We start from the raw sequence: 25707 nt of genomic DNA, 5'->3' as shown, positions 1-25707 counted from the left end.
TTAAGCCATAAGTCGTCTATCGCTGGAATTACCTCCACTGTAGAGTTCCAATAGGACCAGTCGGAGGCGACCTGAATCCGGTGTCTTCCAAAGACCTTAACAACATCTTTGAATCGGTGTAACATTACTCCTGAAGATGCCCCGTGGAGAGGTGAAACATGTGTTGAGTGATTTAGCGGTGGTAGTTGTGTAATTCGCATTGTTTGCCGCATACGCATTTATCAGCGGGTTGACGGGCGGTGCACTTTATTGCACGACTTCGACTGCATATGCGGAGGTAGCTATATATTAGTCCTTTTCTTACTTAACAAGGTCATCTGTCCACCTTTAAGACAATTGTTTAAGGAACCCTGTTATTGACTTTACCATACCAGCGGGTATATGATCGTTCACTTTTTACTGTTCACTTTACCCACAATCTAGCTAGTCGAACTATTTGTATTTAGTCGAATTGGCCAAAAGAATTTAAAATGTATAAATTACCTATTCGTGATACTATTGCTAGCTCTATCGGCGTCGTCTCCCCGCGCGTCCGCCCTCCGTCCGGCGCCCTCTAGCGGCAACAGCAGGTACACCATTCTATTCGCATAGTGAATGGCTTGACTGTAAAGCGTAGACTCTTCGCTGGCTATAAGTTCTCGTTGTTTCTCTGAAAAAATATCAAATTTACTTAATTATGGAGATTCTACATATGGCAATCAAGTTGTTACTTGATGATTCTAAATTAATTAGCAAGAGGTTTTTTTTCAAAACATAACTTTGATAGCTTTAAGTGAAGAGAGCCTTAACTAAGCGAGAGCGTTCTAACAAAAATAGGTTTATCAGTAAATATTAGACAGTATATTAACAGTGGAGCGGTTAAATATCCTAAACCGTCCTTGGTTTATCAACACATCATTATTGTATCAGTATGATGTCCACTGCTGGACATAAACCTCCTTCTTATACTTCCAATAAGACCTATTGATGCGGCCTGCATCTAGCTTTAACCGAGGACTTTAACAAGGTAGCCCATTAATTTTATATGTGTGGTATATATTATCTTAATTGTTCTACATCTACAACACGTTTTTCTTTTTTTTTTTGGAGAATTACCTCGTTTTGAGGACACATATGCACTATATTTGGACACGCACGAAAAAGTTTTATTAAATTTTTTTTTTTTTTTGAAATGTAATATTGAACCTTGTGGCAACGTTGGCCATAGCCTCATTTGCTCCGCTGCTATCTCCAACGCGCTCGGCTCTTGCGCCTTCAATAGTGATATGTATTCTTCGTCCTCCCTGAAACAAGTAATAACGAACATAGAAACTTTACATCATATATACCTTACTCTCAGGAGCCATATCTATCTTATCATCTGTTACCTTGGACTCGGCACCCTCTGATGATGGGTCGGACTTGGTAGGTACAATGCTTTAATGTCCCTCTGAACGTCCTGATAGAAAGCAGCCTCCCAAAACTGCTGGCTGGTCCACACTTGGTGCTCCTAAAACAAATAAAAATGTTAAAAGATAGCTTTTTAAGATAATTTTATTTATTTATCTTATTATTTGGTATTAAACAAATATTACTAACAAAAATACTTTTTTTTTATTTCGTAACGAACTAATACGAGTATAATTTAATGCTTTTACATTGTATACAATGTTTTTATATCTTATTATTATTTAATTTTAGTTTCAATTTACTCTGTGGTTTGTATGGAAAAGAAAGTTTTGATTTCGCTATTACCCTCTTAGTTTTTTCTAGTCTTGCAATCTAAGGCATAGGCATACCCTAGCTCATTTTCCTTTTTGTATTATTATTTATGATATATGTACACTATCGTATGCGGACCATAATCCACAAAGCTCGTTCTATGCAAATTGGCAAATGTCTATATATTTTTAGGAGTGAAGGCATATTGACATTCATTGTTTTTAAGTAGTTACAATAGTATTGTTAGTCTTCTAAATTTTAAGCACCACTCTTTTGTATTTTAATTAAATTTTATTTATCTTAGAACTATTTTATTATTTGAAAGCTAAATATTCTAATCATTTACGTTTTTATTATCGTATGAGTTCATATATGTACACATACACACCTGTATACACATGTAAGCGTACTGTATGACGCCGGTGCACAGCTTCCTGCAGTAAGCAGTGGCCAGGGGAAGCATGGCCGCGGCTACAGTGTGTTCATCTAGCGCCGTGGCCGATTGCAGCGCGCAGTTCATCAACCTGAGGAAAGACAAATTACAACTTATACCAAGAGCACTAAACCACATTATTATTCCCATTGTTCAATTAATGATTACGATGTAAGGATGCGTTCACATTACTTGAAAAATATCAGTCTACGAGGTGATTGGTTATATGTGTAAAAGCCTCAAGAAGATGAATGTAAAGACCATTTTTGGTCGAAACCCCTTTAAATATTTTGCACGCGTTTCTAATCACCCTGTATAAAGTGATCATTCTGAAATATACAATGAGATATTATTTTTTACTGGAATGCGACAGGCCTATAGCTATAGATAATATAAAATCTAAAGGAACAAAAACATATACTTAATTTTGAAATATAGTGTTTTGAATTTTGCCAGTGCTTTTCCTTACTATATCAAACCAAACTCAAACCATTACATTTTGAAATGGGAGTACAATACATTAGTTGACAGAAAATGACCTGTACATTCACCCTTTTAAAACTTACACACTAATAATCAAACACCCTGCATATCAGTCAAGACGTAATCAACTGATGTTTCGTTGTCTAAAAAAAAAAAACTATTCTTCAGTATATTCAATTCAAAATGCAGTTCAGCAAAGTTCTGAATATTGTTTACCAATTCATTTTAAGAACAAAATTTTCTTCTAAACAAATAACACGAGCAGATTATAATTATAAAATTAAACAAAGCAAGATTGCAAAAACTGTCTCAAACATGTAAACGAAATAGAACCAAAAATGAATGCCATTCAATAAATAATATAAGAAGCCCAGAAACAGGCAATAAATTGGATTTCTAAGAATTCATTCTACTAAAAATTTGTTCATGTGTAGACGCATTTTAAATTTTATAATTATTGACGCCCACTACAAGCATCTATCCCTTTCATTTGCTTACGTAAATGTGGTTGATTGAAAGAGCGCAATATTTTGTGTTCGAGGTAATTTGCCATTCAGTATCAAGTATTTCGTTCGGCTAATCAGACAAAAAATGTTCGGTTTTGTAGAGCGTTGTCTCTATCGCACATTGCTGCGGTCAGCACAAATACAATCAAATAATTACGATAGACAAAGATGGCGCTTTACAAAATCAAACCTCAACGAATATCTCCCTCTCGTTTCTTTTTTAAAACAAGTGGTCTAACTTAGGTTATATTTTCAATACCTCCAACAATAGTACTACAACTGTGAAATTAAATACGTTTTAAAAATATTTATGTCCTTGAGAGATATAATCGTTAATGGTATACAGTCATACAAACAATGTCAAACGTCGCATGTTATAATTCAATTCATTGTTGGCATGAATAACTCATAACAAGTATTATATTATAGTCAATAATATATAGGAAGTAAAAAATATCTAATTCAACGAAAATTGTTTCAGAATCGTTTCATTGATTACAATTTTACATGATTAAAAATAACATTAACTTTTATCGTAAAAGAAATTGTATTTGAAGTGGCACATGGCTATAAATCCAAAAATGGTCGTTGGTGCCTTAGGTTTTGGAGTAGAGACCACGGAGTGGCAAGAGAAATGTACGCCTTCCACCAACAAGGTGGACACAACTTTGTTATGATCTTCGTAAGATGGTGTGCGCAATCTCTTCCAACCGAACCTGTTGGTAATCTGTGGAGGAAACAAATGTGTTGGCTGGTATGATGATAATGATGATGATACCTAAAAACGCGTCAGAAGCACCAATTTAAAGTGACGTAAAAATGCAGTGACTGAACATTACATAGCTGTGTTCACCGAAACATTGCACATGTATTAGAAATGAAATGATAACACAGGAGACGGTTCTTATAAAGTATTATATATATATATATATATATATATATATATATATATATATATATATATATATATATAGGTATAATTTTATTTTATATTTAGCTGTCACTTTATATGACAATTTAGACAGGACCACGACGAGATGGGCAACCGAACGTTGGTGTTTCTTTCTCTTTCTCTCCACAACTATAACACCTTGCGAAGCAGAATAAAGTCATAAATAAAATACATTAATAACAAGTAGACGATCAATAGTCCTCTTAAAATTCCAATTAAATTTGAATAATTTTTTTTAACTTTATCTTTAAAAGATCATGAGACGTGAAAAGGAGCGGCCGATTTCCGTCTCGCCGTGCACATCTAAGTACAGTGGTTACAGTGTCATATATAGTTATCAGTATCAGTGTCATATACTATTAGGATATCAGGGGGACAGGAATGTAATGTCGCTTTCTTAAGTTAAATTCACACGACTACATATTTAACAAGTCTATTTCTAATCAACAATATATTCACCTTCGTTATCAACAACCTTTTGCCATCTAGTATACAAAATCAATGCCGGAGCGGTAAAAATCAATCAGTTTTTCTGTAAAATATGTCGACAGAAACGACATTACTTTCCGGTATATTATAGTCTACAAATTATTACGAATAAATCTTAAAACCACCAAATAGATAAATGTTCAACAACAATATGTCCGCACATTGTATTCAAATAATTATATCCAATTTAACACATTGTATAATGATACCACTAAACATATGCCGTGATATCATCAACATGAGATCTAAGCACGCGATCGATCTAAAGTTATTTATCGGGCATCCTAACTCATGGCTCTCATTGTAACAGCGTAAAATTACACAATGGTGTCATTTTTTATACTGTGTAGCTTTCTAAGTTTATTTATTATTTGCGGAGGCGATGAAATGCTGGTAAGAGAGTAAACATTATTTAGACCTGCAATAACATTAAGGTATACCAATAGTAAATTTATCTTGCCTGTACACCAATACCTCACTTTGCGTTGTGGTTACGTTCCAAAAAAACACGACGCAAATTGAAACGCCAGAAAGTGAATTAAGATTTTCTATAGCAAACCATGTAAACATCGAAGATAGGTTCCAGGGTTACGAAAATACAATTTCTTAAAAAGAAAATTTAACAAAGTAAACATCTAAAAAAACAAAAATAATATAACTCTGCCAATAAATAAATTAGAATAATATTTACCTTTTTTGTAACCAGAAACAACACGTAAAAATTTATATAAATTTATAATTCCCTTTTAAAAAAAGCATAACACACTACGTAATTGAAACTGAACTCAAAAATTAGCAAAACAAAGTGAAAATAAAACTGTATTAAAATTGCGTTGATTTTTAGTTAGAAAGGGAATCCCCGAGTTTTGATGGCTTGGCGCAATTAGAAACAAAAGTGTTGCCATCTTTTACAAAAAAAGAAAATTTCAAAAAAACTAAAAATATACATGCGTTGAAGAAGTTTGATAATAATTATTAAAATTTAATAATGAAAAATTTAAAAAGGAACTCTGATACATTTATGAGAGAGCCACAAATAATTCTTCAAAAGGAGGCCTACCTGCGGCTCGCGAGCTTATGTCCTCCATTATATGTGTGTTATAAGTATTTAGTAAAAACTATATCATTTTTCATCACATTTACACACCTGTTTACTTGTTATCTTTAGGGTATTAAGCCATCATAAAATATTTCAAAAGTATTTTAGATTGCTATTAAACTTTAAACATTAAAGGGCAAATCAGAGATAAATTTCCACCACTGTCTTACACTTCTCTTTGAGAGTGAGATGATACGATCTCTTTTGATACTACATTGACTTGAATGCTGTTTATAAGTTCATTTATAATTTCCTAAGGCATTTTTAAAATAAAACAGGGCCCCGGCAAATGGTCAATCATAGGCATCGAGAGGTGCGAAGAGGACGACATGTACAAAACAGACATGGACGTGGTCACTCGGCGCGTCAACCGCACGCACGTCGCCTTCTCTTTCACCGTGCACTTCGACCAGCAGGTCGACGAGCTCGTTGCGGTGAGCATCCCCAGGGTTGATAGAGTCTATGACATCTCAAGCTTGTACGTTTACTTATATATGTACTATTTATTTAATGGAATCAGGCGTTACCTCGCGGAAGTCCATACTAAGTAAGAAAAGGACCAATATTTATCCACTTCCGCACATGCAGAGGACTCTGTGTTTGGCACTAATCGGTGTAGCGTGACTCCTGAAGGCGCACCGTGGAGGGGTGAAACACGTGTTGAGTGATTTGAAGGTGGCGGATGTGTAATTCGCATTGTTTGCCGCATACGCATTTATCAGCGGGCTGGCGGGCGGTGCACTTTGTTGCACAACTACCACTGCATGTGCGAAAGTGGCTAAATATTGGTCCTTTTCTCACTAATTATTAATATAAATAATAATGCGGGTATAATTGACGTGCTATGACTCCCAAAATAAATTACTATGTTTGTATGTAAAAGCATGTGTTGTGCGCGTGTGTAAACATTTTAACCGGTTGCAGATCCGCATAGAGATCTGCAAGTTCGTCGACGGAGGCTGCAAGGCGTACCAGACTTTAATGGACGAAAGCCTGATACACTTCGGCGAGAAGTACGCAAAGAAAAACGTGGAGTCCGCTTTTGGCTTGACAACATTGGACGGCTACCCCATTCCCGCGGTTACTATTATTTTTCTCATATACCACTTTTATTTCTTGCCTGGTTCAAATGGACCATTTGCATTTACATTTTTACCATATTCCCAAAGTTACAAGGTACAAGTAAAAGTCGCTAAGTTTTTTAAATTTTCTACCTACATTGATAGGAAGTCAAACCAACAGTTTAATTTACTTACGAATTGTAAACCACAATATTATATCACGTCAACGTATTCTCCTTTTTAGTAAGTAATAATTTCGTTCTCTCAGATACCAAGTACAAATAAGAAGCAGGATTTCTATGTAATAATAATGAACCTTTAACCTTTAAATGCATGTTGTTGCCAATGTTCCACCGATTTCCACATTCTAAATATTTTAAAATTAGTTTTTCTCTTCTCTTGTATTTAAATAAAAATATTTGCTTCTATTCTGCATTAATTTTGAAATTTAATTCTTCTCTTTCATTTTTAATTTAAATTTTGTATTCATATGTACTTTCTCAAAAGTTGAAAACCTTTTTTACCCCTTCGCTACGAATAGCGCCTTTTGGCGCTGTACTGTAAACACTTTTTCTCAGCGAACAGCGCTTTCTTGCGCTAGGCTACAGACGCTTTTTCTCAGCGAACAGCGCCTTCTGGCCGTACATTTGTTTTATTTTATCGTGTCAATAATTGCATTATCGTGGTCATTAATTTGTTTGTTACCAACGCGACAGCTGCATACGCTTCCCGTGCGGATATTATATAACACATAACCAACCAAATACATCAATACAATTATTCATCAATTGTTGTCCCTATCATGGATAAATCGCTAAGAGAGTAATTCATTAATCAGCGCTCCGCAGTGAAAAGTTTAATTAAAAAAAAAAAAAAAACTTTAGTGTGCCTATTACCAGACTTTGATGGCCATAGACAACCCTTAACCCTTGTCTATTTTTTTTTTATATAAGCGTTTTTATACACTGTAATCGCGATATTTGAAGTATGTTTGCAGGGCGACTTGACGATCAACGACTATATCTTCGACCTGCAAGAGCTCCCGGATGAATCGGTGTACGGTGAGTTCACAGGCAAGGGCTACCTGATCAAGAACGGCGCTGAGTTCGCGTGCGTGAAGGTCACCGCCAAGTTCGAGAAGTGCGACGATGACGACGACTGAAGTTTATTTTGAAAACTCGTACGAAATTAAATAAAGCACTTGCTCTAATTTACTAGTTATTGTTTTAATTAGATTGTACATATATATGCAACCGATTTTACTATCTGTCAATATTCAATATGTTTCTAAGTAAGTATTGGATTGAATATTTTAACAACCTTGATTTTTTTATTTGGTTCACAGCTCGAAATATAACTAAATAGACCATATGAAAAAAATAGCATGTGTAATTCCAAAAACATACTGAATAATCACGTGCATTATATATAACGTACATACCTATAAAGAAATCAATATTAGTATGGTTCGTATATATATCTTAGACTCTGTACTGTCAGAAGTTATGTAACATATACACTTAACTGGATTGGTCTTGACCATACTAAAATTTCACCAGGTTGGTTTGGACATACTACAATTTTACTGGATAAGGCTGTTTCTAGTTAGATTAAAAATCAAGGCACCTTCAGTGCTCTGCTATCAGGATTACCAAGCCCAGCAAATAGACTGTGTGGCAGTCACCTGACTAGGAGCTCGAACTGGTGATGCTGCAGCAGATGCTTGTTGGTTGGCAGGCGTGCAGCCAGGTCGCGCACGAGCGCCGCTCGGGCAGCCGGCGCGCGCAACGCTCGCAGCACGGCCGGGAATGATTTTCGTGCGTCTGCGTACCGCCCTTCGAAGATGGCCGCCACACACGATCGCAGCACCTGAACACCAACACTTACCGTTATATACATTATATTGTAGTACATTAGCACTGAGGATGCAACCATACTTGATAATCATCATCATCGCTTCATCTGATAGAAGCCAACTACAAGACATAGGCATTCCCCAAAGATCCCCAAGATGATGACAACTGTTGGCCGTAAGCCTCCACCGAAGATCTCCAATAGGACCCTGGGAAGCGGCATGCAGGGTTTTCCGATGACCGTATCAAAATTGTCTGTCTACCTTGTTGGTGGACGTTGTACGCTGTACTTGCCGTCCATAGTCTTGCTACTCCCACTGCTATTTTTCGAATCTCATATCTCCTGATTCGATCTCTTATAAAACTTTCGCGACTGACTCTCCCTGTAGCTCTTTGTGCGACTGTGACCTTGCTAATGAGGTTCAGAGTAAGAGACCACGTTTCATTGACGTATGTCACACACACTAGTTGTATTCTTTCGTCTCTAAGGAATATCGGATACAACAACATATTATATGCTCATTTTCTATTTATATTCGGTGGTGTCCCTTGTTCAAAATTTGACTAGTATTTAATTCAATACAATACTGTCTGATATTAAATTGAGCAGTGGTTAATTTTTAACATTGTTCACTGGTAGAGTATATCTACAACGCATAAATTCCGTCATTACACTAAGAGTAAAATAAATAATTAAAACTACATTCCGTTTTTATTTTTGTACTATACTTTAATTCAACAAGCTGGGTTCACTCATAGGTGAGTGACAAGGCCTTACATATTAAAGTGTTATGTAGAAGTTTGTGTAAAAAATTACCTACACTTATTATCTTAATACATGTCATTATCTCAAACAGGAACATAGTAATGCTTGCTTGCAAATATTATTGTGGTTTGTATGTAAAATTTAAATTCAAAAGTTCATTATTCAAACAGATTTCTTTATACCTCTTATTGAAGTCAATACGACTCTAGCATATGAGATCGCAAACAGAGATGTTCCTTATAAAGTATGTTGAATAAACTTCAATATTATCAAGTATTTTTTAATTATTAATGTGAAGTCATACTTCGAGACGCCGTGCAGAGTTGGTAAGCAGCAATTGACCGGGCTCCTCCCCACCGGTGGGCGGGGCCGCGGGGGGAACGATGCGTGCCTGTGGCGGCCGCAGCGCCGTCAACCTGCCACGCACAAATCACAATGTTTACATGAAGTGAGAATAAATAAAAGTATCTAATTTTAATATACAAGTGTTTTATCTATGACAGTCTATAAATATCATCAGTTTCTATACTAGTTAATCTGAAAACTACCAATTACAGTTATTTGTTTAATTAGTAATAACTTAATGAAGAGAGTTTAAAATTTAAATGTGATTAATTGAAATTAATTTCTTGCGGTATTATTGTTATATATTTCTTCAATGTCAACATTTATCAAAGTAGTCCAAAGTTTATATATCATGAATTATATCTTCTTTGAAAGAACAGAGAGAAATATATACTTCAAACAGTATAGTATAGTCTATGTAATATAGTATAGTCTATGCATATACTGTGCTATTGCAGATGACGGTATGTATTTGGTGGGTTTGATAAGGGGATTGCTTATTATCATTGGTAAGAAAAGGACCAATATTAAGCCACTTCCGCACATGCAGTGTTAGTCGTGCAACAAAGTGCACCGCCCGCCAGCCCGCTGATAAATGCGTATGCGGCAAACAAGTCAATTCAGGCGGTAACACAGAGACTCTGTGTTTGGCACTAATCGGTGTGGCATAGCTCCTGAAGATGCCCCATGGAGGGGCAAAGCACGTGTAATGGACTGGCGGACGATGTTTTGTTGCACGACTACCACTGCATGTGCGGAAGTGGCTAAATATTGGTCCTTTTCTTACTTAGGATGGATTTCCGCAAGGTAACGCCTGATTCTATTAAATTATTATCATTGATTATTATATGAGTTTTTACAACTGTTTAGTCCCAAAATTTCTACAGTAATGGCATAATCTCACTATCTGCAATATGGTAAAAAGCCATCGAACAAAATAGTTCTTAAATACATATTATAGTTAAATGTACATGAACTTTTAAATAAGTGCCCCGAAATTTCATATAAAATGAGAAGGAACTTTTTCCTTAACCTATTATCCGTAGGTATAATATCATAACTTAAGTGGTATAAAAGGTTCACTGTATACTAACTTGGCGTTGTTTGCGTTGCGCTGCGCAACCTCGCGGATAACCTCACGCACGCGCGCCGCGTCGAGCGCCGGCAGCGGCGGCTGGTGGATGCGCGCCTCCGCCCCGGCAGGTGGCCGCAGCACCCGCTGCTGGTACGCCTGCGACACAACCTACGCCTCACTTCATGGACCGCCCACACCCACACTCATCACCACTAAACACTATCCGGCCCCATGGACCGAAACATTCAAATTCATCAACCTAAAATGAACTTTACTCTATAAATTATAATTACAATTATTAAATATTATAAAAAAAGTTCAGGGAATGAAAAGATGTAATTTATACCTTTTCAATCCAGCTTTTATTTTTGGTACAGACATATGTTTACTTTTTGACCTCAACAGCATTACTAGATATTCGAAGAAGCAGCTCTTTCTTAATAACATTAGACCATTAAATTACCAATTTTATATAATTAAACCAAAATATATATTTTTTCATTTTAAATATATATTGTGAAACATATATGTGAAACAACTTCAGAGTGGGCTAGAAGTTTTGCTCAAATTATAACAACGGTGAAATGTATATTATGTTCTATAGCATAAAAATTTAAACGAAAAACTAGTAATTTTATTCTAGACATCAAAAAAGCAAATTCATATTATCGTTCTAAAAGCCTTGTTAGCCATGCTAAACAAACTTTTGAAATATATCAAAGCATGGTTCTTTTACAATGTGCACAATGCAACAATTGCAACTACAATTTACAAATTATGGCTTCATGTAACTGCTTCATCATTAAAAGATTATATGTCAATGTCATCAAATAACATAATGTATATATTAATAATTACCTGAGGATTTGGATTCTCATTAAGATGTAACTGCATAGCCAGATCTTGTATATGCTGCAGCTCCAGGTCGGGATTGAGGGATTCCAACCGCTGCTGTTCCGGTAGGTTCCTGGTGATTATTATATATAACTATTTATTAGCGATTCATTAATATATATGATATAAATATATATAATATATATAATGTATATACAATTACAGGTAGTGTGCTCAATCAATGTAAATGATTATATCACAGTTATAATTAACAGTAAATAACATGAGATGCATGTTTATTCTTTTATTACACATAATCTGCAATAACAACCTCAAGACTTTAAATTATATCATTATTTACAAGTTACTTTAATCTAATTGCGTTTTCATTCTATACAAGATTATTTTACGTAACTACATACATGTATTAATCTTGAAAAAGACAGGCTTGAATATTGTTTAGATTTACATTTTGTTCACATTTATATATTATAATATATTATTATGTACAATAGGTCCTATTGTATATCGGTGCCAAAGTTTCCTTTTACTAAAAAAAAATAATATTGAACTTTTTGAAAAGTATATATATGGTTTTAATTTTAAACAAAACAATAGCCAGTAACATTTATATTTAATGGAATCAGGCATTACCTCACGGAAGTCCATCCTAAACAAGAAAAGGACCAATATTCAGCCACTTCATGCACATGCACTTTTTTAAAAACATGCTGACAATGTTACCTAGTGATCGTGATATCAAGAAAGTTATATTGTTATTTTCAAGTTCCAATTTAAACTTAATTTTTGGATGAAATGTATTTAAATTACTTACAAAAATGTCCAAATCTTGCCTTGTACCTGTCCAGCATATAAGAAAATGATCCACATACCTATAATAGTAAAGGATGTTACTATTACCATGTTGTCCATAAAGATCTCCGCCATCAAAGGAGATAACGGAGATTCCATAGCCAATCCCTCCCTTTGTCTATAATAACTACCGTTGAACCTAAAATAATGCATGTGCGGAAGTGGCTGAATATTGGTCCTTTTCTTGCTTAGTAACATTTATGTTAGTACACACGTAAGTTATTTTTAGTTAAAGGGAGCAAACAACATATCAAACAATTATCTCACTGGACAAGTTCGTCAAAAATATCGGTGGGTCGCCAGGGCGGGCCACGTTCTGCCACCAGCCCGTTGAAGAACATGGAGTCCAGCAGTCGCACCGCAAACGGGCAGCTCGCGAGCCCCCGGCTGCCCAGGAACCCCGCCTTGTGGAATGTCAGCACGGGGGACGGATGGATGCGGATTATTGTAAGACAATGCCTGCAATCAAACATGTTTGTTTTAAACCATATGAGAAACAGCAATTAAGGTTTAATTTCAAAAACACTAGTTGATAGAATAAAACAAAGCTATTTTGACTTTGACGGAAGTGTTGATATAAACACAGACCTGATACGTTCTATTTTTAAAAACTTGATGTGTCTTGATGATTGTACATCGCTCATACAACTGACTGTCCTTGGGGTCGAAATGTTCTCAAGTAGTGATAACGAGCTGGTAGAGGCAGCTAAGGTAGGACGCCCAAAGAGGGCCAACAAAATAGTTGAGGTCGCAGGGAGTTGATGAATACGGGCAGTGAAACCAATTATCGTTGTGAACTCTGGGAAAGGGTTAAGCCTTACCAAGGGCGTCTAACGGCTGATATGATGATGTATATATTTATATATATCATCATATAATATATATATATATTAGATATGAGATTATATATTTCTAACAAATTTCTTTCTTCAGGGTTTAGTAAAAAATCAACAATACACTTGAAATATTATTAGCAAAATAGTGTTATAATGGTTCCAAAACCGAGCACAATGTCTATCATTGTCACGATTACCTTGAGATTACATTAAATTATTTTTTTCAGACAGCCGTGTGAGTTTCATGAATCATTGGGTTAAGTACTTGTCATCGAAGTAAAGTTAATTTATGTACTTATTTTATAAAAAGGGCGTGGAAAAAGTTAGAGGAAAGATATGTAATATTAGACTGGCTCTGACTAAAGCCTACAGGATGTTCCTTATCATCACTAAATGGCAGGGTCTCGAGATCGCTCGCATATCTTCAGCTCGCCAGCTCACCTCTGTTTTGGTAAGAAGATTAACTCCCTCCTTCCTAGTACATCTAGCACACCTTACGTTTCCATTTACTCAAAGCTGAGAATATTAATGTAGTGTTCACGTAAGAACGCTTCGTATCGCTGGCCAATATGGCTACAATAACTTTTTATTTTAAATCATTTTTGTGCCAACACTGATTTAAATATAAACGCAGTCAGTGACATGACCGCTGTTATTGCATTTGGGTTGATTTTGAGGAACAAATATATGCACGGGTGGCAGTCCATCTCCGCCCACGAAACATGTATACCGGTGGTCTAGCCTTAAAAAAAGTACAGATACGTGATCGGTTGGTAATTTATTTATTCCAGCTTTGAGTTTTTACCTATATCCCTGCAGTAGCTTAGCCAGGGTCCTCATAAAAACCGCACGAATCTCCTTATCGAGCATATGCGGCGGTGAAGCAGCAGGCGGCGGTGGTGCGAAGGCTGAATCTGCGGACCGCAGCTCCGGCTGAAGCACCAGCGCCAGGGCTTCTTGCAGCGAAGATAACACCTTTCCTTCAGGACGGGGAATGTTCACACCTGCGGGAATGTGTAGGGAGCCCACGTCCAAGTCCGCAACGATCACGTCCAACTGTAAAATACATGTATTCATTTTAATTTATTAATCAATGATAAGGTAAAGTTTTAACACTTTCGGTACGGAAGTGTGCTCTGTCGGTGTAACTCCGCTGAACGGTGATCGACCTACACTAAGTATTTAATGGAATCAGGCGTTACCTTGCGGAAGTCCATTCTAAGTAAGAAAAGGACCAATATTTGGCCACTTCCGCACATGCAGTGGTAGTCGTGCAACAAAGTGCACCGCCCGCCAGCCCGCTGATATATGCGTATGCGGCAAACAATATGATACACTAAGTGTAAAAATAAATCACACATCATCACATCGCGGGGCTCGTGGTCAAATGGTCAACTGCTATACATTGACGTCGTCTTTAAGTGACACTCGTACAGAAAGGGTTAACTTCTTCAGTGTTTTTGTATAGGTAATGACGTACCAATTCGGACACCTCCTCCTTGAGGCTGGAGTGCACGCCGATTAAGAAAGGCGTGGGCGTAGCCAGCACCTCAGCTAGTCCAGCGGGCAGCAGCGGGATGTAGACGTGCGCGTAACGGAACGGGAACATGAGCGCGGCCAGAGCGCGGCACGCGGCCGACAGGCGTGCAGCCGCGAGCGACACCAGCAGCACCTTGTGCTCGCTCATCACGGCACACCATAACGTCACCGAGTTGTGGATGCCTGCCATCACGGTAATAAAGACTTATGATCCTCTCATGTGCATCTGTACACAAATGTGAATATTCTATTGTCCTCAAAAGTATGTAAGAAAGTTTTATAGTGGTTCTGTCATAAAAATATGCACTTATTTCGATTCGACGAAATGTAACAGTTCAGAAGCCCTCGAAACTAACTATCTAAATCATCTTCCCAAATACTAGTACGAGGGTGGATCAAAAAATTCTTGGAATCAATATTAAAAAATGCAAAGATTTAAATAATAATATTTTATTTTTCTACATAATCTCCCTCCAATGCAATGCATTTAGAACAACGCGTTTCTAACTTCCTTATTCCTTGTGAAAAAAAATTATTTTCTTGACTCTCGAAAAAGTCCTCTACGGCAGCTATAACCGCGTCATTATCGTGAAATTTTGTTCCACGAATTTCCTCTTTTAATTTTAGAAATAAGTGAAAATCACTTGGGGCTAAGTCCGGAGAATATGGTGGGTGGTCAAATATTCATTGGTGGTTGAATATCGAACTTGATCCAAAAAGGTTTCATATATATGCACTTCTAAGAACTTTTTGATTCACCCTGGTATATATGCCTAATGTTAGTGTGTAGTTCTGTTCTTGCTAAAGCATGACCTGTGCATAAAGTGCAAATGTGTCTCACCGAGCAATCGCAGCAGCATGTGCACGGCGGTGTGCGTGACGGGCATGGGCGGCGCGGCGGGCGGCTGCAGCGCCTGCCGGTCGCCTGCGCCGATGCTGAACCGCACCTGCGGCCCACCTGCAGGCGGCACCAGCACACATCCCACCAGGTTGCCCACCAGCGTCTCTAGCGGAACGCCCAGATTCTCTACCCACACCGTGTAGATTATACCGAGGCAATTCTGAAACGTTTATGAAGATAGTTTAGATTCTTAGTCTCCAAATTCGAACCCCGTGGTCGGACTGAAGACTGAACGGGGTTTACATTAGCTTGATAAAAAAAATATTAGAGTTAAATATATTTAAGTATTTTCTTTCGATAGTGAAGAATTAACATGCTGGCTTGACTTCACCTAACAATGTAGGCAGATAATGTTTAAAGAAGCTCAGCGACTATGACTTGTATTATTACACTAAAAACTTGTTTGTGATCAGTGGCAATCCAAATAATGCACAGTGTGAATTATTTAAGATTCACGATCGCAAGCCTCAGTTCCTTTACCGATCGTCTACCATTTGCTCTTTGCATATAATAATTAATAATTACGTATTCTAAATTTGAAACGGATGTATGATATAAACAGATGTTTTTGTATTTCAAAATCCTGGACATCGATTACAACAGAGGCACTTATCACCGATTAAAGGCTTTCATATTCGTCTTCAAAAACCTAAGATGTTATCTTACCCGAAAGGTGTCGATATAGTCCTGTCGCGACACGATGACGAGGCACTTGGGTGCGTACATGATGCTGTGGTGGGTGATGTTGGCCACCGGCCGCACCGTATCCAGCGACTCTTCGTCCTGGAACCAAACAATCCTCAATTTTAACATTTATAAATTATAATTTTTTAAGTTATTTCTACTTTCTAATTAAAATCAGATCTCTCCCAGCTTCTAGATTACGGATCCGCGAGCTAAGAGAATTCATATTTTTATTACATGAGATCATTTATAATATTCACCTCATAAAATATTGTACCTTGTAAAAAAATTATATTTTAATACCCCTACTGGATTGTAAAAAAGGCTTGGTTCACCCAGCATCTACGGTGGGTCCGTCAGTCTATTATACATTAATAAAACACACATACATATATACAATATAAACTATTAAGGCAGCAGACACGCCAATATTAATCGCGTTCAAAGACAAACAAACGCAGTATACGAATTGAATACCAACGCAGGATTTTTGGAAATAGGTGAAAATGCTTTAAAGGCATGAATGCATATGTCATGCCTTGTCAATAAATATATGGTACACCTTATGTAGTATAATTTACCGTATCATATATAGCAACGTTATGTTAATATTATTACAAAAGAGCGTTTTTAAATACGGATTATTTATCTCTTCCTACAGATTTTGTACAGTAAGTTATTTGCATGTCGCATTTCAAAAGCAAAAATAAATCAATGAAACATATTTCACGGTGATAACCTTATATGGGGCGACTTGAAATAAGTGTGACATGACAATCGAGCTTTTCACCCCTCTAATGCTTGTACTCAATCACTATGTATATACCATGCAACTATAAAAAAATCTTGACATTAAAATAAACAAACATATAGCTTACAAAACGACAGTACGTACGCAAAACATTACACGTTTTGAGTGTTCATCTACGTTTGAATATAAAAAGAACAACTTGACTAAGAGGACATGTTACATGTCCTTGCGTCCTATATGAGTATATATACAAGGGCGATAAACTGTTTATGAGGCAACGCAGACCCTCCCGCATCCAGGGAGGGAGGGCATCCGGGGAGGGTGGTCGCGACGGAATTTCATTACGCTTGCCTCTGCCCTCGATGACGCATAAAGTCTATATAATCGTAAAGCGATGAACTTGTCAGACGACGGTGTCACTGCGTGCCTCGCAACTACCCAGGATCCAGGAATATATTTCAAATGAAAAAGTAAGATATCTTTAGCTGTGAACATATAATTACAACAATATTGAATTGAACATACTGTATTGCCGACAATAATCACGATTAATTTCCTGCAAAAAGTAGCTATTTGTGCTATCTATTCGTGTCTTTAAAGAAACAAAAAAAAATTACATTGACTGTATTTTTTGGTCGGCATATAAAAATGTATTGTATATCAACAAAAATATTGTCAATTTTCGCAGAAAGTATGACATAAATGTCACGTAGGAGGACGGGAAAGTAATGTCGCTTTCTTAATTTAAATTCACACGACTACATTTTTAATAAGTATTTATTTCTAATCAACAATATATTCCCTTTTGTTATCAACAACCTTTTGCCATCTAGTATACAATGTTTTCCAAGTACGTAATGATCTACCAAATGACAGTCAAATATCGACATGCGCAAAAATTATGTTACTTTCTAGTCCCCCTAATACATGTTAAATACCTGCCAAAATAAATTTCATATATCTTAGACTCATAGATACTCTATTGTAAATGAGTTCAAAGAACATAGCACACTTTTGGAATAATGACCTCCAGCTTATGTCAACGTTAACTATATAATTTTATGTTTATATAACATATATACAATACCACGGAATTTCATAAGTTTCATATCTAAGGTATGATATACATACTGAAATCAATAACATATGTAATCAATTCTACGATGGAAAAAGAATTTTTTTAATGGGACCATTTATATATTATGCACTCACACACATATATATATATACATATATATATATATATTTACATAACTGTGTTGACGGGCCACTGTACGATTAATGCCACTAGTATACTTCATTGTCAAACAAAGCGCAGTGCATTCATATCCGGGCGTACAGCTAAACAAACAGCCGGGTTCCCGCGTAACCTGCGCGGGTTCCGCATGCCGATAATTTTTTATTCAGACATTATTTTTATTTTTCAACGACGAGACAAAGATGTTATATTCGACAAAACATAATAAAATATTTTATTATGTTTCGATTTTAATTGAGTCACTGGGGTGCCACGAATGTTAACCGACGAAAACAAAAAGCGACGTTTGGAAATTTCCAAGCGTAATCTCGAAATGTTCCAGCGTGATTCGGATAATTTTTGCCGTCGTCTTGTCACCATGGATGAAACGTGGGTCCACCATTTTGATCCTGAAACTAAAAGACAAAACATGTCTTGGAAACGACCATCCTCTCCATCGATTAAGAAATTTCGAGTTGCTCCTACCGCTGGCAAAGTTATGGCCTCTGTGTTCTGGGATAGTGAAGGAATCCTTTTTATTGATTACATGCCAAAAGGCCAGACGATTACTGGACCCTATTATGCAAATTTAATCCCGAAAGTGCGTGAAGCGATTAAAGAAAAACGTCGTGGAAAACTGTCGTTGGGCGTGTTGTTCCTTCAAGATAACGCTCCTGCTCATCGATCGGAAGTTGCGCTCAACGCAATCCGCTGTGCTGGCTTCAATCTCCTTGACCACCCACCATATTCTCCGGACTTAGCCCCAAGTGATTTTCACTTATTTCCAAAATTAAAAGAGGAAATTCGTGGAACAAAATTTCACGATAATGACGCGGTTATAGCTGCCGTAGAGGACTTTTTCGAGAGTCAAGAAAATAATTTTTTTCACAAGGAATAAGGAAGTTAAAAACGTGTTATTCTAAATGCATTGCATTGGAGTGAGATTATGTAGAAAAATAAAATATTATTATTTAAATCTTTGCATTTTTTAATATTGATTCCAAGAATTTTTTGATTCACCCTCGTAGTTTACAATTAATTCAGATAAGATTTTCGTCACAACCATTTCAGCCGTACGATATCCACTTCTGGCTTCCATCGATTTACAGCAACTTCTAGCGTCTTTTAACTACCTTGACCGGTACGTGGGTAGACTTCCCTACCCTGCGCTTGCTGGTCCGTGTCTATCAGATTAAGGCCTCCCGGTTCCCTCGTTTGTTCTACACACTATATAGCCTACCCAGAAGTTTAAAATTTGGTGCAAAAAAATTACGATTACGTAGTGGGACCGGAGAGTAATGTCACTTTCTTAAAATACACACGTCAACATTTTGTACAAATATTTATTTAACATCATAATTAACAATAAATTCACCTTCGTTATCAACAACTTTTTGCCTTCTAGTATACACATTTTAAAAATAACATTGTAAAATATGTCGACAGAAACGACATAACATTCCGGTTCCCTTAATAATATATCATTAAAACAGAAAGTAACAAAATAGCGAATTCGTAAGTTACACATAATTAAATCAAAAAAAAAAAAAGTTTTGATCTTTATCCGATAAAAACAATTATCCTTTGCGATGTCAACAAAGTACCCTAAACAGTAACGGTAAATGCAATCGATAACATCGTAATGCGTTTCGCTCGCGGTCACCGATACCTTGCACACCATCCCCGGGGCCCGCAGTGCGCTGTAATTGCATTTATTTAGATTACAATCGTTACATACTGAGAAACTCGATCAGCGGATCGCAAGTTCCAATCACGGGTGGCTTTCGAATACTTTAAGAGAAAATTAATAGTAATATTACATACAAGTTGTGCCCGTGGAATCGTACGCGTGAAATTTAACAAAAATATTAGTTAATTTTATTCTTTTTTCCTTAAAGTTGTTGATAATGTTATTATCAGATTGTGAAAAACTTCTACCACTAACATTACTTTCGAGTTGGAAAGTGTTAGTTCAGGAAGAGACGAAAACAATACAGTAACGTTATCGAACTATCACTATGACAATAAAGTGAAGATGGTCGGTTCAATCTATAATTCTACAACGATTTTGTATTTTCAAATCTTGTACCGCATAATTATGGTCAGTGATCAGAATAGGTGGAATGAGTGTCGTGCCTTATCTTTATTGGTCTTTGAAATCTTAAAATGACGAAATAAAGTATGTCCAACTGATTTCCACTTGTTTTCTTAAATTAAAAATGATATGTTGTACCGATTAGTGCCAAACACAGAGTCTGTGTTTGGCACTAATCGGTGTAACATAACTCCTGAAGATGCCCCGTGGAGGGGTGAAACACGTGTTGAGTGATTTAACGGTGGTAGTTGTGTAATTCGCATTATTTGCTGCATGCGCAATTGTCAGCGGGCTGGTGGGCGGTGCACTTTGTTGCACGACTACCACCGCATGTGCGGAAGTGGTTAAACATTCATCCTTTTCTTACTTAGGGTGGATTTCCGCAAAATAACGCATGATTCCATTGAATATTAAAAATGATATTTTACAAAAAAATGGATTTTTACATGATTTTAATTTTTATCGATTTGTTCTAGTAGCTTATGCATACTCACCACACCTTTACTATATCATTACAATATCAATCGATAAACAATTAAAACTAACGATTTTCTGTGGCATGTCCATGTTAGTATATACGTTTGACATAATTTCACTTCTTTCGTAAATCACTCCACCTATACACATAAACACAAGCATATCCATAATTTTATTACGAAACCATTTGTATTTTTGGCACGCGAAAGAAAAGGAAAATTTTGAGGCGAAAATTGTAAAAACAACTTTTTTTTTCATACAGACCACAGAGTAAATTATAACATGTCTCTAGCTGTCAAAAATTTGACAACACTAAAATACTTAACGAAAATGGATGTATTAAAATGTAATCATACAAAAGATATCATGTACAATAAAGCATTACATTAAAAATATAATTACGCAGTAAGTGTTTTTTTTTAATTAAGACGTTAAATCAGTAAATAGAATCATCACTATAAAATATGTCTTTTTTATATTTCTACGATAGACCAATAATTTTGTCAATACATAGTTTGTAGAGCCAGCTGGTGCATTATATGTTTTAAAAAAGCATATAAGGTATATAATTGCGCAATGTGTATAACGTACATTAAAACAACACAAATAAAGTTCAAATTAGAACGTCAACACAACTTTATAGTGGACCACACGCGACAGTTGACACAGCTAATCCAACATGAGCTTGGAATTTGTTTGCAAAGTTGATATAAAGTATACAAAATATAACATCGTTATATAGTATGTCCTATATTACTAGACGAAGTAAATCTAATATGTAAAATTCTCGTGTCACGGTGTTCAAACTTGAACTCCTCCGAAACGGCTTGACCGATTTTTACCAAATTTTACACGCGTATTCAGTATGTCTGAGAATCGGCTACTATCTATTTCCCATACCCCTAAGTGATAAGGGTGGTCCACCCCTAAATTTTATTTTTAATTTTTTGACAATTTTTTTGGTTTTTATTTTATTATCATACAGCATACAAAAATACATACAAACCTAAATTTTCACCCCTCTACGATCAACCCTTATCTTACATTTGTTAATTAAAAACTTTAATTTTTTTTTGCAAAACAACGTTCGCGGGATCAGCTAATTTATTTATATATTTTAGTATAGTTTTGTGTGTAAGCGGCGATAAATTGACTGACTAATTAAATCAACACCCTGTAGTATCAATATTCGTGCAGACATTCGCCCGTCCGCGCCAGATTCATCATTCTCATTCAGATAGGTTATTGCCCTCTTAATATTTGTTATCGGGATATAAATAGACAAGCTATTATATTCCACTTGGAACGGGAACGCAGGCGTCGGGATACGCAGCGAGATGAACAAAAGGGCATACTGTTCAGTTATATGTTCACGCTACGAAACATTTGCATTGCTACAGTCCAGTCGAACTATGCCAAATTGATATTTAGGAAATTGTATACACCTATCCCACGATTTACACGGTACTTGTTTTACACGTTTTCGCTTTTACACGGTTTTCGAAATGAGTTTTTTATTTTTTGGTTTCTATCGCACTCTACTAAATGCTACTGTGATTGAACACGTGTGCTGTGTACACATTTCACGGGTAATCCTGAGCTTATGTACTGACTTGGCTCAATATGAACAAGTTTACAAAGATCTTACAAAAATTCGGAGCAATTGTTAATAACCGATTTTATTACCATCTCTCATAATGTAAATATTTCAGCTTCTAACATCGAATCGGCACAAATAACTTGGAGTGATGAAAGTGAATTCGAACCTTCGATTCCGAAAAAAAGAATGAGAGTAATTTCTGGCAGTGATAAAGGATACTAAAACACCTTTGGTTTTAGTTTTTGTTCTTCTGTTTAATATATTGTAATTAAATAATAAAAAACAGTGTTTCCGTAATATATATACAATATTTTAACTTGTCAATGCATTTTATTTTTATTTCTGTGTACACCTAAAAATATTGAAAAAAATCCCAAGTGTTAAATAGAAAAATTATGCATTTTCTGCAAGCTTTTCGATTTACACGGTTTTGTCTTGAAAATTTTTAATTTTCGATTTACACGTTTTTCTCAGGAACGTATCTACCGTGTAAATGGGGGGATAGGTGTATTTATATTTATTTATGGAACTGTTATTTGAAATTCCAACACCATGTGAATGGTAGTTGAATCGGTTAGACATTATTTGCATGAAGTGCTGCATATCAGCTATAAAAAAGTCTTATCTTACTATTGTAAATATTATATTATTAATAAATTAGTTTAATATTATCACATTAAATCACAAGAAAATGTAATCAACATTCGTTTCCATGTATCTATGAAATACAATTCATTTCTTATGAATTTTAATCCAATGAAAACTTAATATTTAGAAAAAAAATATCTATAACAAATAATTATTAAGTGAAAATTAAACGGGAAAGAAATGCCCTAACTATCGTATTAAAGATGAAAAATTCAACATAAAAAACCAAAACGCAGTTTGTTGTATGGTCTTTTTGGACAAAGGCGTGTTTGAAGCATGAAAAGGTTTATTTTAAGGTATGTCATTATAGGGAAGCTAAATTTAATTACAGTTTCTATCAAATAAGGCTCTTCAGGAATTATTCTCATTAAATACACAAGACAATAAGAATAAATAATTTTTATGCTAAGTTTGATAAAGTCGAATAACATATGTTATTTTTAATGAAAGTTATTTATAAGCGAAATTTATGGTTTTAAATTTCCACTGCATATAGAAACACTATGAACACCAATTTACTGTCTAAATTTTAACGACTCTCTTCTCAATATGTTATTTAATATAAGCGTACATCTTCATAACATACCCGCTTGATACATCTTTTTTGGATAAAAGTACCCAAAAATAACAATGTCTAGGCAAATGCATTCTAGACAGACGGAAGACGGCGGGAAGCGTGCCAAAGGAAACCGCGCATGGCCAACGCTGGGGTTACCGCCCACGTCTCGCTGTATCTCGTAAGCCAGAATGACGGCTTGACTCATAAAACTAACTTCAAACATCGTAAACTCATTCACTGTAATGGTTTAGCCGCTAAACTCGGCACAAACGTGTATATTCTCGTTATTTATGCTTATAATTATCTTGCGTTTACGTTTGTCGGAGTGAACGCTCCGTAATTATTTTTTATGAAACGATTTTAAAAGCAATTCCAACCTAGTACCTTCAGATTCCAAAACAAGATATTTTAAGTTATAATTTTTTTCAAGTAGGCATTTACTTGCATTTTTGAATCGTATAACATTATAAGCAATATGCTACCAACGTCAAGAAATGCTGATCTGCTGAGAAAAACCGACTAAAAAGTGAACAGTTGCTCATTTAAAAAAAAAAACAATTTTTATGTGTACATCATAGTATCGACCATGCCAATGTAACTGCCATAAGATTTACTTAAATATATACTTTTAATTCTAAATTTAAAATTAACTATCAACATATATAAATTCATTTTATCATTATCTGTACTTCCGTGACTTTGAGACGTAGATAATACGTTTGCATGGAAGGCCTACCCCAATTACTCTCTTTAGAGAATTTGTCATGTTTTAAATAGTTTTAAAATATTTGAACTCGGTAACAAGGCCAGATTATAAAATAGCGACACAGTATTACTACCCGCATTGTTATCTTCGGGACTGAAGATCGTGATCACCTAGACAAGGAGTAATCTTTAAGCTGCGCCAGCGAAGATCGGTGTCAAGATACGAGCTGATTAGATCCATTTAACTGATGCGACTTCGACCTCTTGAACGTATGCCCCCGACTTTTCCAGTGACCATCAGTTATTCAAGAGCATGGTCTGTGGCTGAATACGGAGAAGACTGAATTGACCAATTTTTTTGATACTTCTCAAGATTTTCATTATTTTACAAGATTCCATATTTTGCGAAGCTGCGACATTATGGTTTTTCCACAAAACATGTCATGTAAATAAAATTTTCCTCCGTTTCATACTTCGAAACTTCAAAACACTGAATTAATAATGCGTTAAAAACAATGTCAAACAATAAGTAGGAAATAAAAATACATCCAGTATTGGAATAAAACTATAGCAATATTTTTAAAAGGGGGACCAGCATATGTTTTATAAACAGCCTTTGATCCATAATAGAGAATTGTTAAATTATTGATTGTACATGTAATGGCAACAGGTCGTACTGGACGGTATCTATACAATATATGTTATCTATAACACTTATAATTATTTTGTCTCTCGAATAATTAAAAATTAAAAAAAAATTGAATAAGTGGTTGTCTTGTAGGTACCGTAATTCAAGGTCGGTCTTTCGAAAGATATCCGATAAGTACATAACCTGTCAAGCACTACCAGGCCTGTGACACATACATTTAAATTGTAATTTTTTTAATGATTTATTAGTGTCATATAATAAATATAATATATATTTATCGATAATCTAATCGAATTTTAATTTTATAAAGAATTTGTTTCATGGGGGTGCCTATTACTTTTTGTTAATGCTGTAAATTCTATAGTTGTTGGACGCTGTTAACTTATATGGCCTTTACAGCTTCGTCGACACAAGCTTAATAATAAAAATCGACTAGACGCTTAGAGAGCCCTCTCTAAAAACTATATATTTTTTTATTTCCGTAAAAGTTGTACACAGTATGTGTATGTTATGTGTTTGAAGTTATGCTGTTAGCCGGTTTTGGCCTTGTACAGCT

The 25707-nt window shown here is 35.7% G+C and overlaps 1 protein-coding gene across 1 annotated transcript in view; it reads right to left on the bottom strand.

Annotated features, from left to right (window-relative positions):
- The window catches only part of Sbf (SET domain binding factor), a 113550-nt gene that overhangs the window by 25955 nt on the left and 61888 nt on the right, over positions 1-25707 (bottom strand). The window contains exons 3-15 of the mRNA XM_068767134.1: positions 16413-16529; positions 15687-15906; positions 14787-15028; positions 14112-14362; positions 12738-12929; positions 11622-11730; positions 10783-10919; positions 9648-9759; positions 8409-8593; positions 2090-2225; positions 1368-1489; positions 1186-1283; positions 484-649 (exon numbers count right to left, since the gene is read on the bottom strand). Of these exons, the coding sequence (XP_068623235.1) occupies positions 484-649; positions 1186-1283; positions 1368-1489; positions 2090-2225; positions 8409-8593; positions 9648-9759; positions 10783-10919; positions 11622-11730; positions 12738-12929; positions 14112-14362; positions 14787-15028; positions 15687-15906; positions 16413-16529 (2087 nt within the window). The remainder of the gene's footprint in view (positions 1-483; positions 650-1185; positions 1284-1367; positions 1490-2089; positions 2226-8408; positions 8594-9647; positions 9760-10782; positions 10920-11621; positions 11731-12737; positions 12930-14111; positions 14363-14786; positions 15029-15686; positions 15907-16412; positions 16530-25707) is intronic.

The sequence above is a fragment of the Battus philenor genome, unplaced genomic scaffold, assembly GCF_028537555.1.
Source record: "Battus philenor isolate CCGP_79_NKW_IND1 unplaced genomic scaffold, ilBatPhil1.0.hap1 SCAF_22, whole genome shotgun sequence".
Classification (NCBI taxonomy): Eukaryota; Metazoa; Arthropoda; class Insecta; order Lepidoptera; family Papilionidae; genus Battus; species Battus philenor.
Note: the sequence above shows the minus strand (reverse complement) of the source record. Positions and strands in the feature narration are given on the sequence as shown.